Here is a 23,755-nt window from a genome sequence, read left to right as displayed (position 1 = left end):
GCTGGGAGGTCCCATTGACATTCTAGTTTCTCCAGTTTTGGAGACAACTAGGTGTTTGGCTGCCCATAGATTGTCACTCCTGTTCAAAGCTAAAGATTTTCTGAAGGCTCTTAAGAGGTAAATGGAGCATATACGTAAGAAAGTGTGTTTCAGCCCAGCTAGAGTCGCTCAGTGATTGAGTGTCGACCTATGAACCAGGAGGTCACCTTTCGATTCCAATCAGGGCATATGCCAAGTCTGCAGCATCAGTCCCCAGTGTGGGATATGCAGGATGCAGCCTATCAATGATTCTCTCTCATCATTGATGATTCTCTCTCTCTCTCCCTCTCCCTTCCTCTCTGACATCAATGTGTGTGTGTGTGTGTGTGTGTGTGTGTGTGTGTAATTTTTAAGTGTGTTTCATTCAGGGGTCAGACTCATCAACGAGGCAAAATCACTTCAGTGGAGCTGGAGCTTGATCAGCATTTATTTTTTTAATATTTAATATACCAGAGCACCTTATGTCATAAGGGTAAGTATTGTTTCATAAAGTTTGTTTCAGTTGTGCGTGTGTGTGTATTTGTGTAAGTATTGAGTAACATACATTTCTACTATGTATGTCTACTCTGAGTCTGAGTGAAAATTATTTAAGGCCCTGGTCGGCTGGTTTGTTGGGTGAGAAGCGGAATGGTATAGTGGAGCCAGAACACCTCTTACCTAGCTCTGTGTGACTTCGGCAACCTCAGTTTTAACCTCTCTACAGTACTCAGTTTTTCTATCTGTAAAGTGAGGATAATAATAGTACCTACCTTATAGAGTTGTTGAGGATTAAATGAGTTAATATTTATAAAGCACTTACTACAGTGTCTGGCACTGTGCTAATAGGATCCAAGAATAAAAAGGCGAATGAGAAACAATGCACTTGTCCCTGGCCCCTCATTGTGGGTTTTTCTCCATATTGGAAAGAGGAATTAACAAAATGTTTTGTTTCCCCGCGCCCCCAGGTCCTCCGTTTCTCAATCTTACACCAAGTAGTAGGATTGTCAGAGAAGTGAGCCGAGAGCGTCCCCCGGAGGCGTAGAGCCGTCCGGGGTCTAAGTGCTTGGGGCCAAGGGCCTGTCAGCTTCGCACTACAACTCCCACCATGCATCTCTTCCCATCTGGCCTCTAATTGGCAGCGCGATTTGTGATATTGCGCCGGGCAACTTCCGCGCTTAGCGTCGCAAAATCAGATTAATTGTACCGCCCAAAATTACTTCCGGGGTAGGGTGTCGCAGTGCCTGCTGGGAGACTTATAACTTTAATTTTCTTCCGCCATCAGGAAAAATAGTCCCATGGTCACCTTGTGCCACCCATAAATAAACTCGAGAAATGCCTTTCTGCCCTAGATTTCAGCAAAAACGCTGAATAATAAAGAAAATTTGATTAAGGTGGCTTGCCGTCTTTGGCGTTCGTCAACTAAGGATTCTTCCGGTGTGAGTGTAGGGATCTCGCGCTATATAAGGGAGGCGGGCCCGGCGCCGGATCCTCTCTCGGGTCCTCGTTTCCAAGATGGTGAGTGCGGGCGCGTGGGGAGCGGGGGGTCTGGGTGAGGTTGAGAGGAGCAGATTCCGATTGTGGGGGGATTTGGGAGCCGGGTTCAAGGAGGAGCGGACGGAGCGTATGTTTATCTCGGGCTTGGAGCGATTTGCGGAGAAACTGGATATCGGACTGGCGTCTGTCTTTCTTGGGCTGCTGGTGCGGAATGTAGCCGGTAGGGGCTAAGGCTGGGTAGGTTGCACCTCCTTCCTAACGAGATCTTTATCCTCATGCAGACCAAGAAAAGAAGGAATAACGGTCGTGCCAAAAAAGGCCGAGGCCATGTGCAGCCTATTCGTTGCACCAACTGCGCCCGGTGCGTTCCCAAGGACAAGGCCATTAAGAAGTTTGTCATTCGAAACATAGTAGAGGCCGCGGCCGTTAGGGACATCTCCGAAGCGAGTGTCTTCGACGGTGAGTAAGCTCCCGGTGTGATCTGCAGGCTGAGTTCGTGGGAGCATCCCATGCAGTTTATACACCTTTAAGATTGTTGCCAGTAGAAGAGAACGGGGACTTATTTTAAGGGAATGGGATTCCAAAGGCACTTACAGAACTTGTTCTGTAGCAATATTTGGGAAGCAATAACTACAAACATACTTAACATTCCCTTTGAAATGGTTTTATTTGAGTACCTGTTGTGGAAATGTACAGACTAAGTCTGGAAGAATGTCTCAAGCAGGAGGCTGTCTAGATTGGTCGACAGAGGTGTATCTGGGGCAATATGATACATTGTCATATTTTTTTAAGACAAATTGGCTTTTTCTTGTTGTTAATCCTCTCCTGAGGACATTATTTTTATTGATTTCAGAGAGGAAGGGAGAGAGAGAGAGAAACATAAATGATGAGAATCATTGATTGGCTGCCTCCTGCATGCCCCACACTTGGGATGGAGCCCACAACCCGGGCATGTGCCCCGACCAGGAATCGAACTGTGGCCTCCTAGTTCATAGGTCAACACTCAACGACTGAAAGCCAAGCCGGCCAGGCTTTCCATAGATTTTTAGAGAGAGTGGAAAGGAGTGGGAGAGACAGAGAAAGGGAAACATTGATGTGAGAGAGACTCATCCATTGGTTGTCTCCAGACCAGCACTGGGGATCTAGGCTGCAACCAAGGTACATCCCCTTGACCAGAATCGAACCCGGACCTTCAGTCCTCTGGCCGATGCTCTATCCACTGAGCCAAACTGGCTTTTTTTTTTTTTAATATATTTTATTGATTTTTTACAGAGAGGAAGGGAGAGGGATAGAGAGTTAGAAACATCGATCAGCTGCCTCCTGCACAACTCCTACTGGGGATGTGCCCGCAACCAAGGTACATGCCCTTGACCGGAATCGAACCCGGACCTTCAGTCCTCTGGCCGATGCTCTATCCACTGAGCCAAACTGGCTTTTTTTAGGGCCTAAAATTTAGGCAACAGCAAAGTGCCCAGAAGTAGGTGTTGGGGCTGGTGCAACTGCTGAAGGAACTGGATGTTTGGCTTTTCTAGGATGTGGGTTTGGTCCCCTTGGTGGTAGGATGAATTAGTAAGAGTATTCCTCATCTGTGAAATTGCATGTGTTTAGTTAGGCATCAGAAACTGAACTTGGGAGTGAAATGTAGGTATGCTGAAGGCATTTAAGTACACTTAATACTCTGTTCCTTTTCCATCTTAGCCTATGTGCTTCCCAAGCTGTATGTGAAGCTGCATTACTGCGTGAGCTGTGCCATTCACAGCAAGGTAGTCAGGAATCGTTCTCGTGAAGCCCGGAAGGACCGTACACCCCCACCCCGATTTAGGCCTGCGGTAAGTACCAAAAAGGAGATGTGGAAGCCAGGTGGGTGGTGTACAAACCAAGGGTTGTCAAATGAAAGTCTGCCTGTGGAGAGGGCAACTAAGTCTGATAAGGTCGGTGGGACCCACGCCTAAAACATTTACTTAATCACTTAGAAGAGAGTTTTTTTTGGAATGAGTAATGTGGTCTACTTTCACATTGATCATTTTTCCATGCATTTATGGCCCAAATACATTGTTAGTGATGGGAGAGTAGTGGTCAGGTTCTTTGAGGGGCGAGTCTTTAATTACTCTTTCATTCCTTTATCTTTCAGGGTGCTGCCCCACGACCTCCACCAAAGCCCATGTAAGGAGCTAAGTCTTCAAAGAGTGAAGAAAAGTTCTCTGGGGGGAAATAAATGGAAATTGTACTTCATGTAGCATGTTGAGTGTGGTTTTTGCCAGATAGAATGGTGATTGTGTATGTCATATGGATTATAATCGCTTTGACCAAGTATTCAAGTGTGGAACACCGCAGTCTTTCATGAGGGAGAAGGTTATTCCTGTACCTTAACTCAGGGTTCTTTTGTATTTGTATCATCAGCCTCCCCAGTTTGCATAGCTTTTGTGGGGAAAAGGGATTAAAGCAGGGGTCCTCAAACTTTTTAAACAGGGGGCCAGTTCACTGTCCCTCAGACCGTTGGAGGGCCGGACTATAGTTTAAAAAACAAAACAAACTATGAACAAATTCCTATGCGCACTGCGGGGCCCAGGATGAGTCGGCTGCTAAGCAGGACAGGCAGCGGCACCCGGCGGGCCGCATGTGGCCCTCGGGCCATAGTTTGAGGACGCCTGGATTAAAGCATTTGTAAGTATTCCATTGACCTGGCTAGCCGGTGCTTTTTAAATGGGAAGGAGCCAGGAGAGTAAGGAAGTGTTGCGTGATGAGCAAATCAGGAAGAGACTTAGGCTGAAGTGTGCCTACCCCTGGTGGGAGAGAGATTTAAATTAGAAAGTTATCAATTGGGGATATATATATATATATATATATATATATATATATATATATATATGAAAGTGATAGCAAAAAAAAAAAACAGATGGAAACTGCTGCATGATTTACTTAAGGTCAGCATGTGCTGGAACAGCTGTGGCAAATCCTGAATTTTGTCAGAACATTTGAGTATAGGCAAGAGTATCTATCCTTTGGGGAGGCGCATAAGATATATCTGTCCCCTTCTTTACACAAGGTGCACACATTGGATAGGAGAAAATGAGAGGTCCAAGGTTAAAGTGCTTACCTGGGAGTCCCATAACACAGCTTGCTCAGTAAAACCAGGTTCAAGCATAAATACGGGCCATAGTTGCTCCAAGATAATGGTGTGCACAACTTACCTTTTCCTCAAGGTAGGTCTTAACTGGCTCTCCCAGGAGTTTAAGGATTGATTTATGCAATTTAAATACAAAGTAGGATTCTGGCTCTAGAAATTGTACATTCAGGAGCCTAATACTGCTTAGAATTAGTTTAGTGATTTTTTTTTTTTAAGCTAATTGATTTTTGGAGTACCAGAAATAACAAAAGGGCTTTCCTCCCAGCTGGTGTGGCTCCATGGTTGCGTGTCCACCTATGAACCAGGAGATCAATGATTCCCAGTCAGGGCACATGCCTTGGTTGCAGGCTCAATCACCAGGGTGGGGCATGCAGGAGGCAGCTAATCAATGATTCTCATTCATGCTTCTCCCTCTCTGAAATCAATTAAAATATATATATTTTTTCTTAACACAGCTTTTACATTTTGAAGTTTATCACCAAAATGATTTTTAAATATATTTTTATTGATTTCAGAAAGAAACAGTGATGAGAGGGAATCATTGGTTGCCTTCTTCACGTGATGGCAACCTGGGCATATGCCCTTGACTGGAATCGAATCTGGGACCCTTCAGTCCTCAGGCTGAGGCTCTATCCACTGCACCAAACTGGCTAGGGCACCAAAATGATTTTTAATATAAATTTTATTACTGAACTGATATCTATGTTTAAGCACCTATATAAACCAAAATGGTTTATTTTTCATAAATTTTTTTTGTTGACAGTATTACAGATAACCTTTTTTCCCCCCATCACCATTTATCCTCCTCTATGCCTTTTTTCACCTCCCCTACCTCCCCTAAACCAAAAAGTGGTACCACCCAAAATCCTCACAAATGTCCCTGGGAAATATTTCCTGAGCTGTAAACTCGTGAGGTCAGGAACAGTGTCTATCAGGGGTCCTCAGACTTTTTAAACAGGGGGCCAGTTCACTGTCCCTCAGACCATTGGAGGGCCAGACTATACTTCAAAAAAAAAACTATGAACAAATTCCTATGCACACTGCGGGCCTGGGACGAGTCGGCTGCTAAGCAGGACAGGCAGCGGCACCCGGCGGGCCAGATAAATGTCATTGGTGGGCCGCATGTGGCCCGCGGGCTGTAGTTTGAGGATGCCTGATGGTCAGTTATATTGGGTGACACCCAGCAGGTGCTCAGCATTTGTGGATAGATATGCTCAGCCTAAGGAGAAGTCAGGGATTAATGAAATAATTTCCTTTAGAGAATAGGATCCACCTCTACCATTTGAGTAAAATTGAGTCCTAAGCCACACCTCCAAAAAGCATGGTTCAAAGTGTTTGTGTGGGTCTGGGAATTTTAATAGTATTGTGGGTGTCCTAGAATTTCAGGAGGAGCAGGTGATAACTGCCAACGCTAATAGGTCAAACAAGAAAAGGATTGAAAAATGACTACTGGCTTTAAGAGCACCGTGGAGTTATTAGCAACCTGGAAGAGGGGTTTCAGTGGAGTGGTGGAGGCAAAAGCATGATCAGAGTGGGTTCAAAAGAGAGTGGGACGATGTCTTTAACATGTTTTGTTTTTTTTTTAAATATATTTTATTAATTTTTTACAGAGAGGAAGAGAGAGGAGAGGGATAGAGAGCTAGAAACATCGATGAGAGAGAAACATCGATCAGCTGCCTCCTGCACACCTCCCACTGGGGATGTGCCCGCAACCAAGGTACGTGCCCTTGACCAGAATCGAACCTGGGACCCCTCAGTCCGCAGGCCGATGCTCTATCCACTGAGCCAAACCGGTCTCGGCTCTTTAACATGTTTTTAAACAAAAATAACATGCAAGGGTCCCGGGTTGAAGTCCAGTCAAGGGCACATGACCGGGTTGCCGGCTCGATCCCCCCAGTAGGGAGTGTGCAGGAGGCAGCCCATCAATGATTCCCTCATTGATGTTTCTGTCTTTCTCCCTCCCTCTCTGAAATTAATAAAAATATATTTTTTAAATGAGGGGGATTTTATAAAATGGTAGATATATCAGCATATTTGCTTGAGGATGGGGAAATTGAGAGAAATAGAAACTGATGATGGAGGAGACAGAGAAAGCCATGTCTTTGAACAGACAAAAGTGGAGTCCAGGGCCCACGTGGAGAGATCCTTGGATAGGAGCACAGACAGTTTATCTACAATAACAGGAGAGAAGATGGGATATATAGTACAAAAGCGAATCGGTGCATGCTATTTCTATTTCTCAGGGAAGTAGGAGGCAAGGTCATCAGCTGAGAATAAGGCTACAGGGAGAGAGAGTTGGAGGTGTTTGAGGAGAGAGAAAGGAATGGAACAGCCCTAGCTGATTTAGCTCAGTGGATAGGATTGGGTTGATTCCAGTCAAAGGTACGCATCTCAGGTGCAGGCTCCTCCCCGGCCTGGGCCCTGGTTGGGGCTCGTGCAGGAGGCAAGTGTTTCTCTCACACCAATATTTCTGTCTTTCCCTCTCTTCCACTCTCTCTTTAAAAAAAGGGAATGAAACAGACAACTGAGAGAGTATGTGGGGAATGTGGTCTGGTGTAGTGTGATTGCCTACCAGCACTGGAGGTTAGAGGGCAGGAACGAAACGGTTTGCTGGTTCGATCCCCAGTAGGGGATGTGCAGGAGGCAGCCTATCAGTGATTCTCTCTCATCATTGATGTTTCTATGTCTCCCCCTCTCCCTTCCACTCTGAAATAAATAAAAATGTATTTTAAAATAATGATAAACTGAGACCAGTGTTGCTCAGTGGTTGAACATCGACCTATGAACCAGGAGGTCACAGTTTGATTTCCAGCCAGGGCACATGCCCAGGTTTCTGGGGCTTGGCACCCACTAGGGGGCATGCAGGAGGCAGCCAAACAATGATTCTCTCATCATTGATGTTTCTATCCTCCCTCTTTGAAATCAAGAAAAATATATTAAATAAAGTGAAACCAGTTGGCATAACGTACTAATTAATCGTATAGGTACAAACCTAAAGTGGGATAGAATTAAATTTAACCAGAGCTGTAGGTTCATCAAATGAGTACATTGAAGTGAGAGGGGGCAAAAAAATTGAGAGCATATTCAAGGGGGAGTGACTATAATGACTGACTGTGGAAGTTAAGGATAAGGAGGAAAGATATGACATGGGAGGGTCAGGTCCAATGGTAAGGGGATATGATCAGTAAGTTCAAGTTCTGGTTGGGGTTAGGACAGTAGAGCTGGTAAAAAAGAAAAGAAAAGAAATGAGGCCATAGAGTGAGATGTTTAATATTGAAAATATGGAGGGGTTTCAGTTACTGGTCAAGTGTCCTTTGGGGAGAGCCAGGTTTTTTGTTTTTTTGTTTTTTTGTTTTGTTTTGTTTTTTTTTTACTAATTTCAGAGAGGAAGCGAGAAGGGGAGAGAGACAGAAACACCAATGATGAGAGAGAATCACCAGCCGGCCACCTCCTGCATGCCCCCTACTGGGGCAACCCAAGCATGTGCCCTTGACTGGAATCAAACCCGGGACCCTTCAGTCCTCAGGCCGACGCTTTATCCACTGAGCCAAACCGGCTAGGGTGAGAGCCAGGTTTTCTTTAGAGCAGATGGGGAGGTTGAAGTTGGGGGATTTTACTGATGATCAACCCTGAACTCCAGAGGGCCTTGAAAGGGTTTCACGACACGAGGAAGAGTGCAAAACGGGGTCAGAAAGGGCTGCATGAGAATCAGAATCTGGGAGGTGAAGGGTGACCTGGAGTCCTGGGCTCTGTGGTCACGGCACTGCACATGAGCAGGGAGAGGGCCACAGGGCAGTGCTACTGGCAGCCATCACTCCTCACCAGCCACGTGCAGTCAGACCTGGAGTCCCAGCTGACTGCCTGCTTCACAGCTCCTCCTCAGGGCTACTTTCCTGACCTTTTCTCTCTGCCCTCTTGCCTTAGGTCAGTGTTGCACTCATCTTTTCTGAAATATGGTGGTATCTGGGAAGGCAGCAAGGTGAGGGAGGCTCAGAAGCACTGGGATGGAGGTGGGGAGCACCAGGAGAGGAGGGGAGAAATTGGGGTGGGATTAGGAATACAGACTCCCCCTCCCACTTTCCTATCCCGCCAAGAGAAGCCTGAGGACACATCCTTTCCTCCAGTATAAAGCACTACACAGCCCACCCTGACCCAGGCCACTAGGATGAAATTTAGATTAAAGATGATGTCATGCTACCATAACAACAAGATATCACCTCACACCTGTCAGAATGATTATCATCGATAAATCAATAAAGACCCAAAGAAAAAGAAAAAAAAAAGGTGGTTGAGCATTAACCTATGAACCAGGAGGTCACGCTTTGATCCCGGGTCAGGGCACATGCCCAGATTGCGGGCTCGATCCCCAGTGTGGGGCATACAGGAGGCAGCTGATCAATGATTCTCTCTCCATTGATGTTTCTAGCACTCCCTCTCCCTTCCTCTCTGAAATTAATAAAAATATAAATCAATAAAAATATTTAAAATAATTGCCCTAGCTGGTTTGGCTCAGTGGATAGAGCATCAGCCTGCGGACTGAAGGGTCCCGGGTTCGATTCCAGCCAAGGGCACATGCCTGGATTGCAGGCTCAATCCCCAGTAGGGGATGTGCAGGAGGCAGGCAATCAATGATTCTCTCTCATCATTGATGTTTCTATCTCTCTCTTCCTCTCCCTTCCTCTCTGAAATCAATAAAGAAATATATTAAAAATATATATATATTTAAAATAAAAATATTTTTTAATTAAAAAAACATATGCACCCAATCAGGGAGCACTGAAATATATAAAGCAACTACTAACAGAACTAAAGAAACTAACAAAAACACAATCATAGTTGGAGATCTTTTTTTTTTTTTTATTGTGGAAGGAAGGCTTTCATTAAGGGTCTGAACCTTCGCTCATTCAGTTAGCATTTACAAATTATTGTGCAGAACAGTTTGTGATGGTGTGAATCGATGGCATTACCTACTGGGTATATGGCTGCTACCGATGCCACAGGGACAATAGAGAGCTTGGCCAGCATGATGGCCTCTCAGATGGCGGTGGCTACTTCTTTTGAGCACTTAACACCCAGACCAAAATGTCCACTGTAGTCCCCAATGGGACAAGTGCCTTGACCCAGGTGCTCTGGCCAGTGCGCCTGCTTTTGCACGGGCACAATCTTCAAAACCTTGTCCTTGAGGGATGCCACCAGGAAAAAGTCAATGATCTCAGATTCCTTGATGGACAAGGAGAGGAGATATCTCCTCTAGGGTCTTGATCTTCCATGTCCTTGACCAGGCGGCCCAGCCTGGTGATGGGGATCCATCCACTCCTTATCCTCTGCCTTGCCTCCACCAGCTCCGGGGGCCTTGGCAGGGACACATGACCCCAGCCACAACCTCAGCCCCGGATGCCCTAACGAATCCTCCACAGAGACCGCCTTGGGCTCCCATTCCAGGGTCCCCCAGGCCTCTGGGTCCTGCACCACCAGCCTCATCCACCATTGGGTATTTCCTCAGAAAAGAAAGAATATATTTAACTTTTAAAGAAACTTGCCAAATTGTTTTCCAAAGTGACAGTACCATTTTACATTCCCACCAGCAGTGTGTGCTTCAATTTCTTCACAGCCTCTCCAACATTTTTTTAATTTTAATTCAGTCATTCTAACAGGTATGCAGGGTTCTCATGTTTTTGTTTTTCCATAATAATTAGTGGATTATCTTTTCAGTGTGTGTATCTGCCAAATGCATATCTTTTGTGAAATGTCTGTTCAAATCTTTTACCCATGGTTTTAAAATTAGGCTGCTTGTTTTTGAGAGTTCTTTATTCTGAATGCAAGTCATTTATCAAATATGTGATTTGAGTATTTTTTCTTCCAGTTTATGATTTATCCTTGCATTCTCTTAACAGTGTCTTCTGAAAGCAGAAGTTATTAATTTTATTGGAATTAAATTTATTTTATGGATTGTACTTTTGAATCTAAGATATTTTCCTTACTCAACATCACCAAGTTTTTCTCCTGGAAGTTTTATAGTTTTCGTTTTCATATTTATTTAGGTCTGTAATGCATTTTAATTAATTTTTGTATCTGATATGAGGTATGGATCTAAATTTTTTATTTTTTGCATATGAATATCCAATTTTACCAACACCATTTGCTAAAAAGACTACTCTTTCTCTATTTGAATTGTCTTTGCACTTATGTCAAAAGTCAGTTGACTAGGGAGCATTTGAGATCTTGCTCCCTGGCAAAAGTCATCAGTTCGGCTCAAATAAACTCATAAAAATTGAAAAAAAAAATTACTTGACTACATACTTATGGGACTATTTCTGGACTCTATTCTGTTCCATTGAGATATTTGTCTATCATCATACCAGTGCCACATTATCTTGATCAATGTAGCTTTACAGTAAGTCTTTTTTTTTTCTTTTTCTTTTTAAATATATATTTCTTTATTTCAGAGAGGAAGGGAGAGGGAGAGAAAGATAGAAACATCAATGATGAGAAAGAATCATTGATTGGCTGCCCTCTGCATGCCCCCACTTGGGATGGAGCCCGCAACCCAGGCATGTGCCCTTGATTGGAATCGAACCCGGGACCCTTCAGTCCGCAGACCGATGCTCTATCCACTGAGCCAAACCAGCCAGGCTACAGTAAGTCTTGAAGTCAATTATGGTAAGCTTCCAACTTTATTCCTCTTGTCACTTTCTAAAAAAAAAAAAAAAAAAAAAAAAGTCTGCCAAGATTTTGATTGAGATTGCATTGAATGTACAAATCAATTTGGAAAGAATTTGACATCTTAACAACATTAAATCTTTTCCTCCATAAATATCTCTCCACTTATTGAGGTCTTCTTTAATGTCTCTCAGTAATAATTTGTAGAAAAATTCAATTTCTGACAGCTCACTCAGAGTCAAACTAGCCACACATTCTGGGTCAGGAAACTAGCCAAATAACTGAAGTGATTTCCATCAAGGCTTCCTGGATTCGAATCCTAAAGTGTACTGTCTGTATTATATTATTTAACCTTTTCCTGACTCACTGTCCTAATCTGCAAAATGTGAGTAATAGCAGTAAACTCCTCATGGTGTTGTGAAGAGTGCATGAGGTAATATTGTTACCACACTGAAGTGGTTCACCACTTAGGGTGTCCCATTAGACATGGTGGTCTTAGGTAGTTTTATTTACTTGCAGCAACTAAAGGAGACAGGGAATTCACATTCAAAGCTCTGTCTCCACAAAGGGCAGCTTAGGCATTGTTTATACTCACTACTTGGTTAATTACGTGTTGATTTCTTCTGTGCAATTGACTACACTTATCACGTTGGGTTTCTGTCAAGCTCTTCCTGTTTACAGCTGCCTACTGTGCTCCCCCCACCCCCCACCCATTTCAAGATCTTTAATCACAATTGCTAAGACCCTTTTTCATTGTAGGGTAACACTTCCAGGTTCCGGGCTTACAATGTATGTATCCTTGGGGGTGATTTGTCAGCTACTACAATCCACATTTCACAGATGGGAAAACTGAACCCCAAAGAGGAGAAGGCGTTGTCCAGAGCCCCCGGGCCTGTAGGAGTCCAGCCCAGTCCTGAGCTCAGTGGGTGCCTTGTTGGCAGCAAAAACAGCAGCAGGTGTTAGACCAATGAAGTCAGACCAGACCTTCACCCAGCAACCTCAGTACTTGAGTTCTGGCTAAGAAAGAATTTACAGCCAAGACTCAAACTATAAGAGAACATTTGTTAGAAAGTCACAGAGGTAAGAGAAGTGAGCCTTAGAGGAAATGGACTTAGGAAACAAGTCGCAGCGGCAAAAGGAGGTCCCTTAGAGCAGTGGTCGGCAAACTGTGGCTCGCAAGCCACATGCGGCTCTTTGGCCCCTTGAGTGTGGCTCTTCCACAAAATACCACGGCCTGGGCGAGTCTATTTTGAATAAGTGGTGTTAGAAGAAGTTTAAGTTAAAAAAAAATTTGGCTCTCAAAAGAAATTTCAATCGTTGTACTGTTGATATTTGGCTCTGTTGACTAATGAGTTTGCCGACCACTGCCTTAGAGCTTAGAAGAAAGACAGAGGAGGAAAAGGTGCCTGGAGGAGGGGTGGCTCAGGCACCAGTGTGCTCCATAGAGAGAGCCACTGGGCTACGTTGCTACATTTTAACATTTAGCGAGAACAGCACTTAGCCCTGGCCAGTGTGGCTCCTGTGGTTGAGTGTTGTCCCACGCAGCCAGAGGTTGCTGATTCAATTCAAGTCACATGATCTGGTTATGGGCTTGATCCCCAGTAGGGGGCATGCAGGAGGTAGCCGATTGGTGCTACTCTCTAATCAATATCTCTCTCTCTCTCTCTCTCTCTCTCTCTCCCCCTTCCAATCTCTCTAAAATCAATGAAAACATATTTTTAAAAAAGAATAGCATGAAATAAGAACTTCCCAGACCTTGAAACCCTGTCCTATCTAAGAATTCCCTCCTGAGATTGTTTTCACTCCTCATTTTTGAGGGAACGGGGACGAGGGTCATACTTCTGTAACTGCTCCTGAATATGGATGGAGTGTGTGTTTGAATTAGAGGAATGCAATTCTCTGGCTGCCTGACTTATGTCTTGAGGCTTCAGGTTCTGGGATTCCTGCTAACAGGAGTGCATAACCAGACTTCGTGAACATCACTTATCCTGCCCTTTGAAGAGCAGCATGAGTTCAGACAGGGTTTACGAAATGGATCGGGTTCCTTGTTCTCACTTGGTGGCATAGCTGGCTTCACACCGAGTGATGTATCCAGGAAGCTCTCTCTTGTAGTTTAAGAGAAGCATGAGTTGTTAATAACACCCAGTGAGGACCTATCCATACTGGAGTCAGTTGCTCTTGCAGGGATCCTGATTTCCAGGTTTGTAAATATACCCATTTCCTGAATCAGATGGGCGTAGCTCAGTATCTGTCAGCATGGGTAAAATCAGATTAGATTTTAAGTTTTCCATTACCTTTCCTAATTGGATAACATGTTTAACAGCTGCCCGACTGGTGTGGCTCAGTGGTTGAGTGTCAACCTATGAACCAGGAGGTCGTGGCTCAATTCCCGGTCAGGGCACATGCCTGGGTTGCGGGCTTGATCCCCGGTGTGGGGCATGCAGGAGACAGCTGATCAGTGATTCTCTCTCATCATTGATGTTTCTATCTCTCTCTCCTTCTCCCTTCCTCTCTGAAAAAAAAAAAACAAAAAACAAACAAACAAACAAAAAAAACCCTAGGGCAATTTCTTAAGGCTCCTGCACATACAATTTAAAGCTTTTCCAAGCCTTAGCCAGGTGGCTCAGTTGGTTAGAGTGTCTTCCAGATACACCAAGATTGTGGGTTTGATCCCTGGTCAAGGCACATACAAGAATCACCAACGAATGCATAAATAAATGGAACAATAAATTGATGTTTTTCTCTCTCCTTCCCCTCGCTCTAAAATCAAAAGTTTAAAACATAGCCCAAGCTGGTTTGGCTCTGGATAGAGCGCTGGCCTGTGAAATGAAGGGTCCTGGGTTCGATTCCGGTCAAGGGCATGTACCTTGGTTGCGGGCACATCCCCAGTAGGGGGTGTGCAGTAGGCAGCTGATCAATGTTTCTCTCTCATCAATGTTTCTAACTCTCTATCCTTTCCCCTTCCTCTCTGTAAAAAAAAATCAATAAAATATATATTTTTTAAAAAGTTTAAAAAATAATCTATTAAAAAAAAAAAAAGGCTTTTCCAAATCAGGTAAGCCCAGGGCAGTAACTCCATATAGTTTTATCTTTAGTTCTTAAAAAATGTTCTGCGGTATTCTCTTCTTCCTTCAATTTACTATATAAGGGCTATAAGACCAAAATTAGGGATCCAGATCCTACAGAATCCCATCATTCCAAAAACCCCTCTCAATTGCCTCAGGTTCCAGAGAGGAACCAGACTGGTTATTCCTGCCTTCTGATCTGTCTGTAGGCTTCTTTGGCCTTAGGAAATAAGAAAACCCAGGCACTTACCTTGGATATCTGGGCCTTTTTCTAGGATACTTTGTATCCCTTTCCTGCTACATAATTTAAGGGAATGCAAAAGAAAGCAACCTTTAAATCTAGAACTGTGTAATATTTGCTACATCCTGGGAGATTGGCCAGCAGGTTATAGAGGTTAGGAACTGGAGGGTATACACCCTATACTACTTCATGCACAGCCCTTAGGTTTTGTGCAAATCTGTTCTCCCATCTCCAGTTTCTTCTTTTTCTTAATATTTTTTTATTGACTTTGGAGAGGAAGGGAGAGGGAGAGAGAGATAGAAACATCAATGATGAGAGAGAATCATTGATTGGCTGCCTCTTGCACACCCCCCACTGGGGATTGAGCCTGCAACCCTGGCATGTGCCCTTGACTGGGATCGAACCCGGGATCCTTCAGTCCGCAGGCCGACTGAGCCAAACCAGTTAGGGCCATCTCCGGTTTCTTAATGGAAAGGATGGGAGTGTTGCCGGGTGACTAACAAGGCCCAATGAGTCCCAGTTGGAGAAGTGCTCTTAGGGCAGGGCAGTCCCCGTTTTTGCCTCGGGTTTCAAGGGGTGTTGTTTAACCCCGAGCCAGGGGTCTGCTTGTTTGAGTCTTACTTTAACAGGAAGGGCATACTTTGCCCTTCCGACTTTCCCTTGTGCCCAAACAGCTGGATTAACCTGGTCAAGAATCTCTGTTCTGCCCTAACCGGTTTGGCTCAGTGGATAGAGCGTCCGCCTGTGGACTGAAAGGTCCCAGGTTCGATTCCAGTCAAGGGCATGTACCTTGGTTGCGGGCACATCCCCAGTAAGGGGTGTACAGGAGGCAGCTGATCGATGTTTCTTTCTCATCGATGTTTCTAGCTCTCTATCCCTCTCCCTTCCTCTCTGTAAAAAATCAATAAAATATATTAAAAAAAATAAGAATCTCTGTTCTTTTGGGACCTGATGGAGTAGGGCCATAAGATCGATTCCCTTATTTAATGAGGGGCAGTACTGCATCACCTGCTACACAGTTCAGGGTGAGAATTTTCTAATAAACATTTCTGATGCTAAAACAATTTTTAAATTCCATTCCTTTATAGTAGCCCTGAATTTAGTTAGTAGGTCCCTTCCTAAGAGGGAACTGGACACTCAGGCGTATAGAGAGGGGAGTGTGACAGCTGCTTTGATCCTGTTCCACATCCGAGGCTGGCAGAATTCCTTCCTGCCTGGCCTTCTCCCGCCCCTTTACTGCTGCACTCCCTCTTGGAGAGGGACCCTTCCAGGTAGTAAGGGCAGAGTAAGTGGCTCCATATCTAACAGCAATCAATGTTCTCCCCTTCGATATTCAGAGTGACCTGGGGCTCCGCATGGGAGATCAAAACATTACCTTTCAGAGCCAATGGGAGTCCCCGGGCCCCATCGCTCCTCCTTTTCTATCCGGGGGCAACTGCAAAAAGTTAAAGGCTCCCGGCTCCTCCTCCCCTGGGGACGCTGGGGCACTCTCTCTTCCAGGTCCCTCTTGTGTGCAGTGTGCACATTGGGTAGGATCCAGTCTTGCTGGACATCGTCGGCTGGTCCCACCGTGGGAGCTGGTCTTCCTTTTCCATCCCCAGGTTATCGGGAGCCTGGAGGGTGACAGCCAGAAAACCTATTCCCCAAAACAAGATAGAAACACTAATTAAAGCGACCCCCTCCCTTCCAAAGCGCTGAACAGAACCGGCTCGTGTGGCCAGGCCACTACGTCGCGGAGGCAGAGGCCGGCCAGGCAGCTGCTCAGGTGGTCAGCGCCGGGGCGGTTTCCCATGGAACAGGCCCTCTGTCCGCAAAGGCTCAGGAGGAGCGGCGGCTTCGCCCCGCCCCGCCCACACCAGGGTGAGAGGAAGAGTGCTATCGCAGGTGCCAAATTGTTTTCCATCTCCAGGGGTCCCCACTTAGGGTGTTCCATTACATGTGGTTGTCGTTAGGGACTTTCATTTACTTACAACAGTAAAGGAGGCAGGGGACCTACCATATAGCAACAAGGTTGATTATTTCGGAAAAATAAACCCAGTGCTGTTACTCGCCCACTGAAATCCTTCCAGCTCCCTGCTGCGGATGCCTCTGACCACCTGGCTTCTCCTTTTCCCTGTGACCCCCCACCCATTGTTCTCTGCTCCGTCACAGGGCCTTCGTTCTGTGAGACACTCCAGGTCCGTCCTTCCTCAGCGCCTGGTCCTTGCTGGTTGCTCTGCCGTGAATGCTCCTCCCTCCGGTCAGCACACACTGCCTCCTGGCCATCAGCCAGGGCTTGTGCACGGCACCTCGGAGGACCCCTCTGGCCGGCCCGCCGGTCACCTCGGAGGACCCCTCTGGCCGGCCCGCCGGTCACCTCGGAGGACCCCTCTGGCCGGCCCGCCGGAAGACTTGCCATGCACATCAGCGACCCTTCCTGGGGCCTGGTTTTCTTTCCGTCTGGCCACTCGCCACGGAAGTTATCTCCTGAGTTGTCTGAGGCCTGTCCACTCTCCCCAGGATGTCAGCTCCTGAGGGTCGGGCTCTGCCTCTCGTTCTGTGCTGTGTGCTCGGTGCTTGGCGCTGTGTGCTCGGTGCTTGGCGCTGTGTGCTCGGTGCTTGGCGCTGTGTGCTCGGTGCTTGGCGCTGAGTGAGGGAATGCAGTCGGAGGGCGAGCAGGGAGGGCTGAGGTGGGGGCTCCTGTCCTTGCTTCCTACGGTTGCTGTAGCGATTTACCGTTAACTCGCGGCTTCAAACAACACAGCGTTTTATCTCAGTTCCAGAGGTCAGAAGGCCGAAATGGACCCAGTGCCAGCAGAGCCGGGCTCCTTCTGCATCTCTGGGCTCCCGCCCTTTTCCAGTTTCTAGAGGCCGCCGGCTCCCCTGGGCGCAGGGCCTCTTCCCCGACCCCCAGGGCAGCAGCGCAGCGCCTTCAGATGTCCCTGCTGGCAGCCTGCTCGCTCTCCTGCCGACTCCTGTGGTGTCGTTGGGCCAGTCCAGATGAAGCAGGAAAATGTTCCCAGCTCGAGATTCGTTCTGTTTTTTTTTTTTTTTTTAAATATATTTTATTGATTTTTTTACAGAGAGAAAGGGAGAGGGATAGAGAGTTAGAAACATCGATGGGAGAGAAACATCAATCAGCTGCCTCCTGCACACCCCCTACTGGGGATGTGCCCACAACCAAGGTACATGCCCTCGACCGGAATCGAACCCGGGACCCTTCAGTCCGCAGGCCGACGCTCTATCCACTGAGCCAAACCGGTTAGGGCTCGTTCTGTTTTTTAACATTTTGTCCCAATCTCTTTATTTCTGTGTGTAGTGCATTTGTGTGTACACATACCTACACACACACACACACATATATACTAGTATATGGTATCCCAAAAATTTTCTTACACATTTTGAATAATTATTAATTCCAATGGGTTAAATCATTCTCCAGGCGTCCTCTGCCCTTCCTGGCTGCGAATTGTCTCACCAGCTATGTCTACTTCGCCAATTCAGGGTGGATGTTATTCGATTTAGTTGCTCCTTCTATCTGCTCTGGGACAAGGCTCAGGACACGTCTGCCTGTTCCACTGCTATTCTGTCTCTCTCAAGATTCTTAATTTAATCAATCCGCAACGTCCCTTTTGCCATGGAAGGTAACATTCACAGATTTCAGTGACTGGGATGTGGGCATCTTCAGGGCCATTCACCTGCCTGTAATAGCAGTAAACCTCCGTCCCGGAATCTATCCTGGGCAGCCTAACGCAGCCTACATCCTCCCTGGAACATCCTCAGACCCGCCACCTGCAGAAGTGGAGAGCGGTTCTCCTTCTGTGTCTGTATGGTCCTGTGACGGCACTTACTGCGCTTCACAGAAACGAATGAAACCTGTCTACCAGCCTCTGTTCGACGGTGAGCCTTTTCGAGCAGGATCCAATGTTTCTTCATCTTTGTATCTTCAACACTTAAACTGCTGATCAGTTGATTGAATTACTCACTCGTTAAAGAAATACAGGGTGTCCCAAAAAAATGTATGCACACTTTGACTAATTATTAATTCCAATTAGAATTAATGGTTCAAAGTGTGTATACTTTTTGGGGGGACACCCTGTACTTATTAAAGGCCTGCTATGCTCTAGGTACTGGGGATATAGTGCTAAACAAACATAGATACGTAGATACGGTCTCTGCCCTCGAAGAGCTTACAGTCCATCTGGAAAGAGAGACCATTAAACCAGCAGCAACCATGAAAGGAAACCAGTCATAGAGTAGGCCCGATGGGAGAGCGAAGCGAGAGCAGGTGCTCTTGTTTGGAGGCGTCAGAGAGAGCTTCTGGGAATCATGTCATCTTGGCTGCTGCCTGAGGACGAGGAGGAATTAGCCCTCGCAGGTGCGACCTGAGGGAACAGCCAGCAGTTCCACGCCAGAAAACCAAATACAGAAGCCACTGCCATCACTACTGCTTAATATGTAGATTCTTTTTTACAAATAGATTGTAAGCGCTTTGAGGTCAGAAGCCTCAAAAATGTTTGTTTAGCATGGTGTCCCCTGTAGCTTAAACACAGCTAGCTGTCAAATATTTTGTTTTGCTTTATTTTTTGTCAAATATTTTTTGAATAAATTTTAAATTCAAATTTTTTGCAAGTGCTATCCTTATGCTCCTCCCATTTTTATGCTACAATATCTACATTGTCAGATCATATGGCCATTACATAGTGTACACTCTCTCTCAACCTTCACTGAGTCTCGGCTCCACCAGGAACTGACATAGTGCTCACTCACAGCCCCTGTGTTGATGTCTCCCTAGGCAGTTTGGTTGTCTGAAGTGCATTTCCTAGGAAGGGCTCATGGGAACAATATTCCCTGAGATCCTGACTATTGATAACCATTTGTCTGTGTCCATTATAGTTGAAGTTAATTTGCTTTGGCTCACATGTTCTTTTCCTGATTACTTAAGATACGTCAATTTCATTTTCTTCTTGCATAAAGTATTGCTGTCAAAAAGTCTGACAATTACCTAATTTGTCCCATATGAATCACATATTCCTTTTGTCTCAACAAATGATTTTTTTTCTTTAAAGTCTAATGATTTTATTAGAATACTAGGGGCCCAGTGCATGAATTCATGCACCTTGAAAGGAACTGTGGGCTGAGGTGGGCACAGGGACGGTCTCTGCCCATCCTCTGTGCCCCCGCCTGGCCCCTCCTGTGGCGGCCCCTGGTCCCCTGTTTGCTGGCAGCCCCACTCCTGCTGCCGCTCCCATGGGCTAACAGCACGGAGCGACTGGGGCCAGCACCAGCCGCGGGTGTGAGCGGTGGCTGCTGCCCTGATCTCCCCTCAGGAGAAGGGGGAGGTGGAGAAGCCCTCGGGGGTGATTGGGGCCAGCAGCCGCCGCTCACACCTGCTGAAGGTGCTGAGCGAGCAATCTGGGCCGGCGCGGGGTGCCAGCAATGAGTGCACGCGGGGCTGGGGCCGGTGCCAGCAGCAGGTGCGGGTGCCGGGTGAGACCATGGTGTGCAGGAGCAAAGAATTTTCAGTAACCACCAGAGATTCACCCCGATGACTGCGACCAGCGCCCTGCCTTGGTCTGGCACCCCCGCTCACCTGCTTCACCATCCCATCGCGGCCGACCATGTTCCACAGTCTGCTGCCTGCTGCCAACACCCGCCATGTTATGTGTGCACCCCCTGGTGGTCAGCACACATCATAGCGACCGGTTGTTCGGTTGTTCCACTGTTCGGTCTATTTGCATATTAGGGTTTTATATATATATAGATGCCATGGTATTAACCATTATAGGTCAATATTTTTAGTACCTCCTTTATTCTCCTAATATATAGTTTAAATATTTTTTTGTGTTTGTTTTTTTTTCAGGAATGTTTCCTTGAGTAGTTTTGGGGTATTTTTTTCTGTTCCTTTGCTTTGGTTTTCTTTCTTTTTTAAAAAAATATATTTTATTGATTTTAGAGAGGAAAGGAGAGGGAGAGAGAGAAACATCAATGATGAAAGAGAATCATTGATTGGCTGCCTCCTGCACGCCCCCTACTAGGGATCGAGCCCGAAACCCAGGCATGTGCCCTTGGCCGGAAACGAACCTGGGACCTTTCAGTCTGCAAGCTGACACTCCATCGATTGAGCCAAACCAGCTAGGGCTGCTTTGATTTTCTTTTTCAGAGATTTCTATTAACCTATTAGTGGAGTCCCTGAAGACACTCAAAAAAGTTACCTAAAAAAATGTGAGCCAAGGATTTTATATCTTCCTTGTTTGTCATTAACGTTTGTCACTTTCTCTTTAATCCTCTTACTTTATTTCTTCATACTTTAAAATTTTTCCTTCTTCATCTTTAATTTCTTTTAAGGCATCATTTGTTGTGTTTATTTGAGTTTGTGTTCCTTTCCTTGAGTTCTATCACATCAAACATTTTTTATTTTTTCTTTGTTTGTTTTTTGTTTTGTTAATTTTCACTCGAGATTTTTCCATTGATTTTAGAGAGACTGGAAGGGAGAGGGAAAGGGACAGGCGGAGAGTGAGAAACATCAGTGTGAGAGAGACACATCTATTGGTTGCCTTCCCCACAGGCCAGGGCCAGGATGGAGCCTGCAACCTAGGTACCTGCCCTTAATAGGAATCAAATATGGGACCCTTCAGTCCTTGGGCCAACGCTCTATCCACTGAACCAAACCAGCTAGGGACATTTTTTAGTTTTTTTTTAAATTATGATTTGTGTTATTCTTGCATGGTTAAGTGGCTGAGTGTGGACCTATGAACCAGGAGGTCACAGTTGGATTCCCAGTCAGGGCACATACCCCGGTTACTGGCTCTATCTCCAGTAGAGGGCGTACAGCCAATCAATGTTTCTCTCTCAACATTGACGTTTCTATCTCCCTCTTCCTCTCAAATCCCTTTTTTAAAAAATATATTTTTATTGATTTCTGAGAGGAAGGGAGAGGGAGAAAGAGAGAAACATCAATGATGAGAGAGAACCATTGATCTGTCTCCTGCATGCCCCCCACTGGGGATGTGTCCTGACAGGGAATTGAACCATGACCTTCTGGTTCATGGGTCAGCAATCATTCACTGAGCCATGCCAGCCAGGCTGCCAGGCTTTTTTTTTTCCCCCAAATCACTTTCTTAATGTCTTTTAACTCATTTTGAAATAAAATGTTATTCTTTTCATCTATTTTGTAAGCATGTCTCTCTGGCATGCTTTCTTTGTCTGCAGGGATGATTTTTCTGTTCCTTATTCTCTTTTTTTTTTCCTTAATCCTCACTCAAGGCCAAGGAGTGAAGATATTTTTTCCATTAATTTTTAGAGAGAGTGGAAGAGGGAGTGGGGGTGGGGAGGGGGGGGAGAGAGAGAGAGAGAGAAAGAGAGAGAGAAACATTGATGTGAGACACATGGACTGAATTGGCTGCCTTCCACATGTGCAGCTGAGCAGGGACAGGGATCGCTGAACCTGCAACCCAGGTACATGCCTTTGACCAGGAATCAAACCTGCCACCTTCTGGTGCACAGGCCAATGATCTGACCACCGAGCTAAACCCTCCAGGGCCCAGCCCCGCTTTTATCTGGACCCCCTCTGCCTTTGTCTCTATTGTCCCTGTCCTCTCATTTCCAGTCCTCTCTCAGCAGTTTTTCTTCAGGATGGAGCCTGTCCTGGATGGTCAGTTTGGAGAGTTCAAAGGGGTAAGGTTGCTCCAACCTCTTTATAGGCCTGACAGGCCTGGGCCCTGACCTTCACCTGCTCCTGGAGAGGGCGGAACCTCTCTTTCTTTCAGCTACTGTTGTCAGATTGTCCTCCCTGCTTTCTGCTGGTGACTTAAAGCTTCTCCGCTTCTCATTTCTCTGTGGTTTGTTTCCACGGCTCGTATTTTCGAGTTTGTGGTGATACCTGGTCACCTAGCTTCGTTGTTGTAAATGTTGCCCATGAATTTTCCATTTTGCCCACAGGTTTCTGTGTTTTGTTTTGGACCTAGCTTGTGCTTTATTTATTTTTTCATGTTGTCATGATATGTGTACTTGTCCATTACCCGTTTTTCCCTACACTGGAAGTGCCCTGAGAGCTCAGGAATAGTGCCTGGCAATATAGCAGGGGGTCAATAAATATTTGTTGAAGGAAAATGTCCCAGAAAAGGCGGCATGTTTGATGGCTGGGAGAAAAAAATATCCCTTTGTGGCAGATGCATAAAGTGAGATAGAGAATGGTAGGAGATAAAGCCAGAGGGTGGGGCCAGGTCAGCCAGTTAAGGAATTTGAACTTTATCCTGAGGGCAATAGAAATCCTTTAAAATATTTTTTTACGTGATCTGATTTATTTTCTTTTTTCCTTTAAAAGATTTTAAGCAAGGGTGTGGTCTGATGAGATTTCTGTTGTGTGTGTTTTTTTAACTACAAACTACAGTATAGAAAATGGATTGTAGATGGCAAAACTGTAGACAAAATGAGAATACATGGAAATAATACAGCATGGAGAATAAATGATGAATTAAAAAATTGAATTACGGTGTTCTGATTTTCAGCAAGTTTGTACAGTGGAACACAACCAGCCCTGGCCAGTGTGGCTACCTGGGTTGCAGGTTTGATCCCTGACTTGGCTGGGGAGAGTGCGGGAGGCAACCAGTCCATGTATCTCTCTCACATCAATGTTTCTTTCTCTCTCTCTCTCTCCCCCCACTTCCCTCCTTTCCACTCTCCAAAAATCAATGGGAAAAATATCCTCAGGTGAGGATTAACAGCAATAAAACCATAATCAGAAAGGCAATAGGATGGCCAGAAAAAGGATGAATCTTAAATCAATGATAATTTAGCTGAGATAAATGAAAGCTCATTAATTTAGGGCCCCAATTCATAATTGATGAACAAGTATAGGCTGCTTTAATAGCTTCTGGTAAAACATGAAGTGACACTATGATGAAATTGATAAATATATTAATTTATTCTTTTCAAGACCCAAAACATTTTTTTAAAAAATATATTTTATTGATATTTTACAGAGAGGAAGGGAGAGGGATAGAGAGTTAGAAACATCGATGAGAGAGAAACATCGATCAGCTGCCTCCTGCACGCCCCCGACTGGGGATGTGCCCGCAACCAAGGTACATGCCCTTAACTGGAATCGAACCCAGGACCCTTCAGTCTGCAGGCCGACGCTCTATCCACTGAGCCAAACCGGTTTTGGCA

At 45.6% G+C, this 23,755-nt stretch overlaps 1 protein-coding gene across 2 annotated transcripts; it reads left to right on the top strand.

Moving 5' to 3' along the window:
- Positions 1-1,273: 1,273 nt before the first annotated feature.
- RPS26 (ribosomal protein S26) lies at positions 1,274-3,744 on the top strand (the record flags this gene model as incomplete). 2 transcript variants are annotated; one of them, XM_080660365.1, is made up of 4 exons in its annotated part: positions 1,274-1,533; positions 1,794-1,971; positions 3,211-3,341; positions 3,644-3,744. In XM_080660365.1, 4 exons carry the CDS (start codon positions 1,531-1,533, stop codon positions 3,677-3,679), a joined length of 348 nt encoding a protein of 115 aa, XP_080516491.1. In that variant the 3' UTR covers positions 3,680-3,744. The 2 variants fall into 2 exon arrangements, with proteins under 2 accessions (XP_080516491.1, XP_080516490.1); XM_080660364.1 differs by lacking the exon at positions 1,274-1,533 and having other exon boundaries at positions 1,788-1,971.
- Positions 3,745-23,755: the final 20,011 nt, after the last annotated feature.

Source organism: Plecotus auritus, assembly GCF_963455305.1.
Source record: "Plecotus auritus genome assembly, chromosome: 3".
In the NCBI taxonomy this organism is placed as follows: Eukaryota; Metazoa; Chordata; class Mammalia; order Chiroptera; family Vespertilionidae; genus Plecotus; species Plecotus auritus.
The sequence above is the reverse complement of the archived record's forward strand: the minus strand, read 5'-3'. Positions and strand labels throughout refer to the sequence as shown.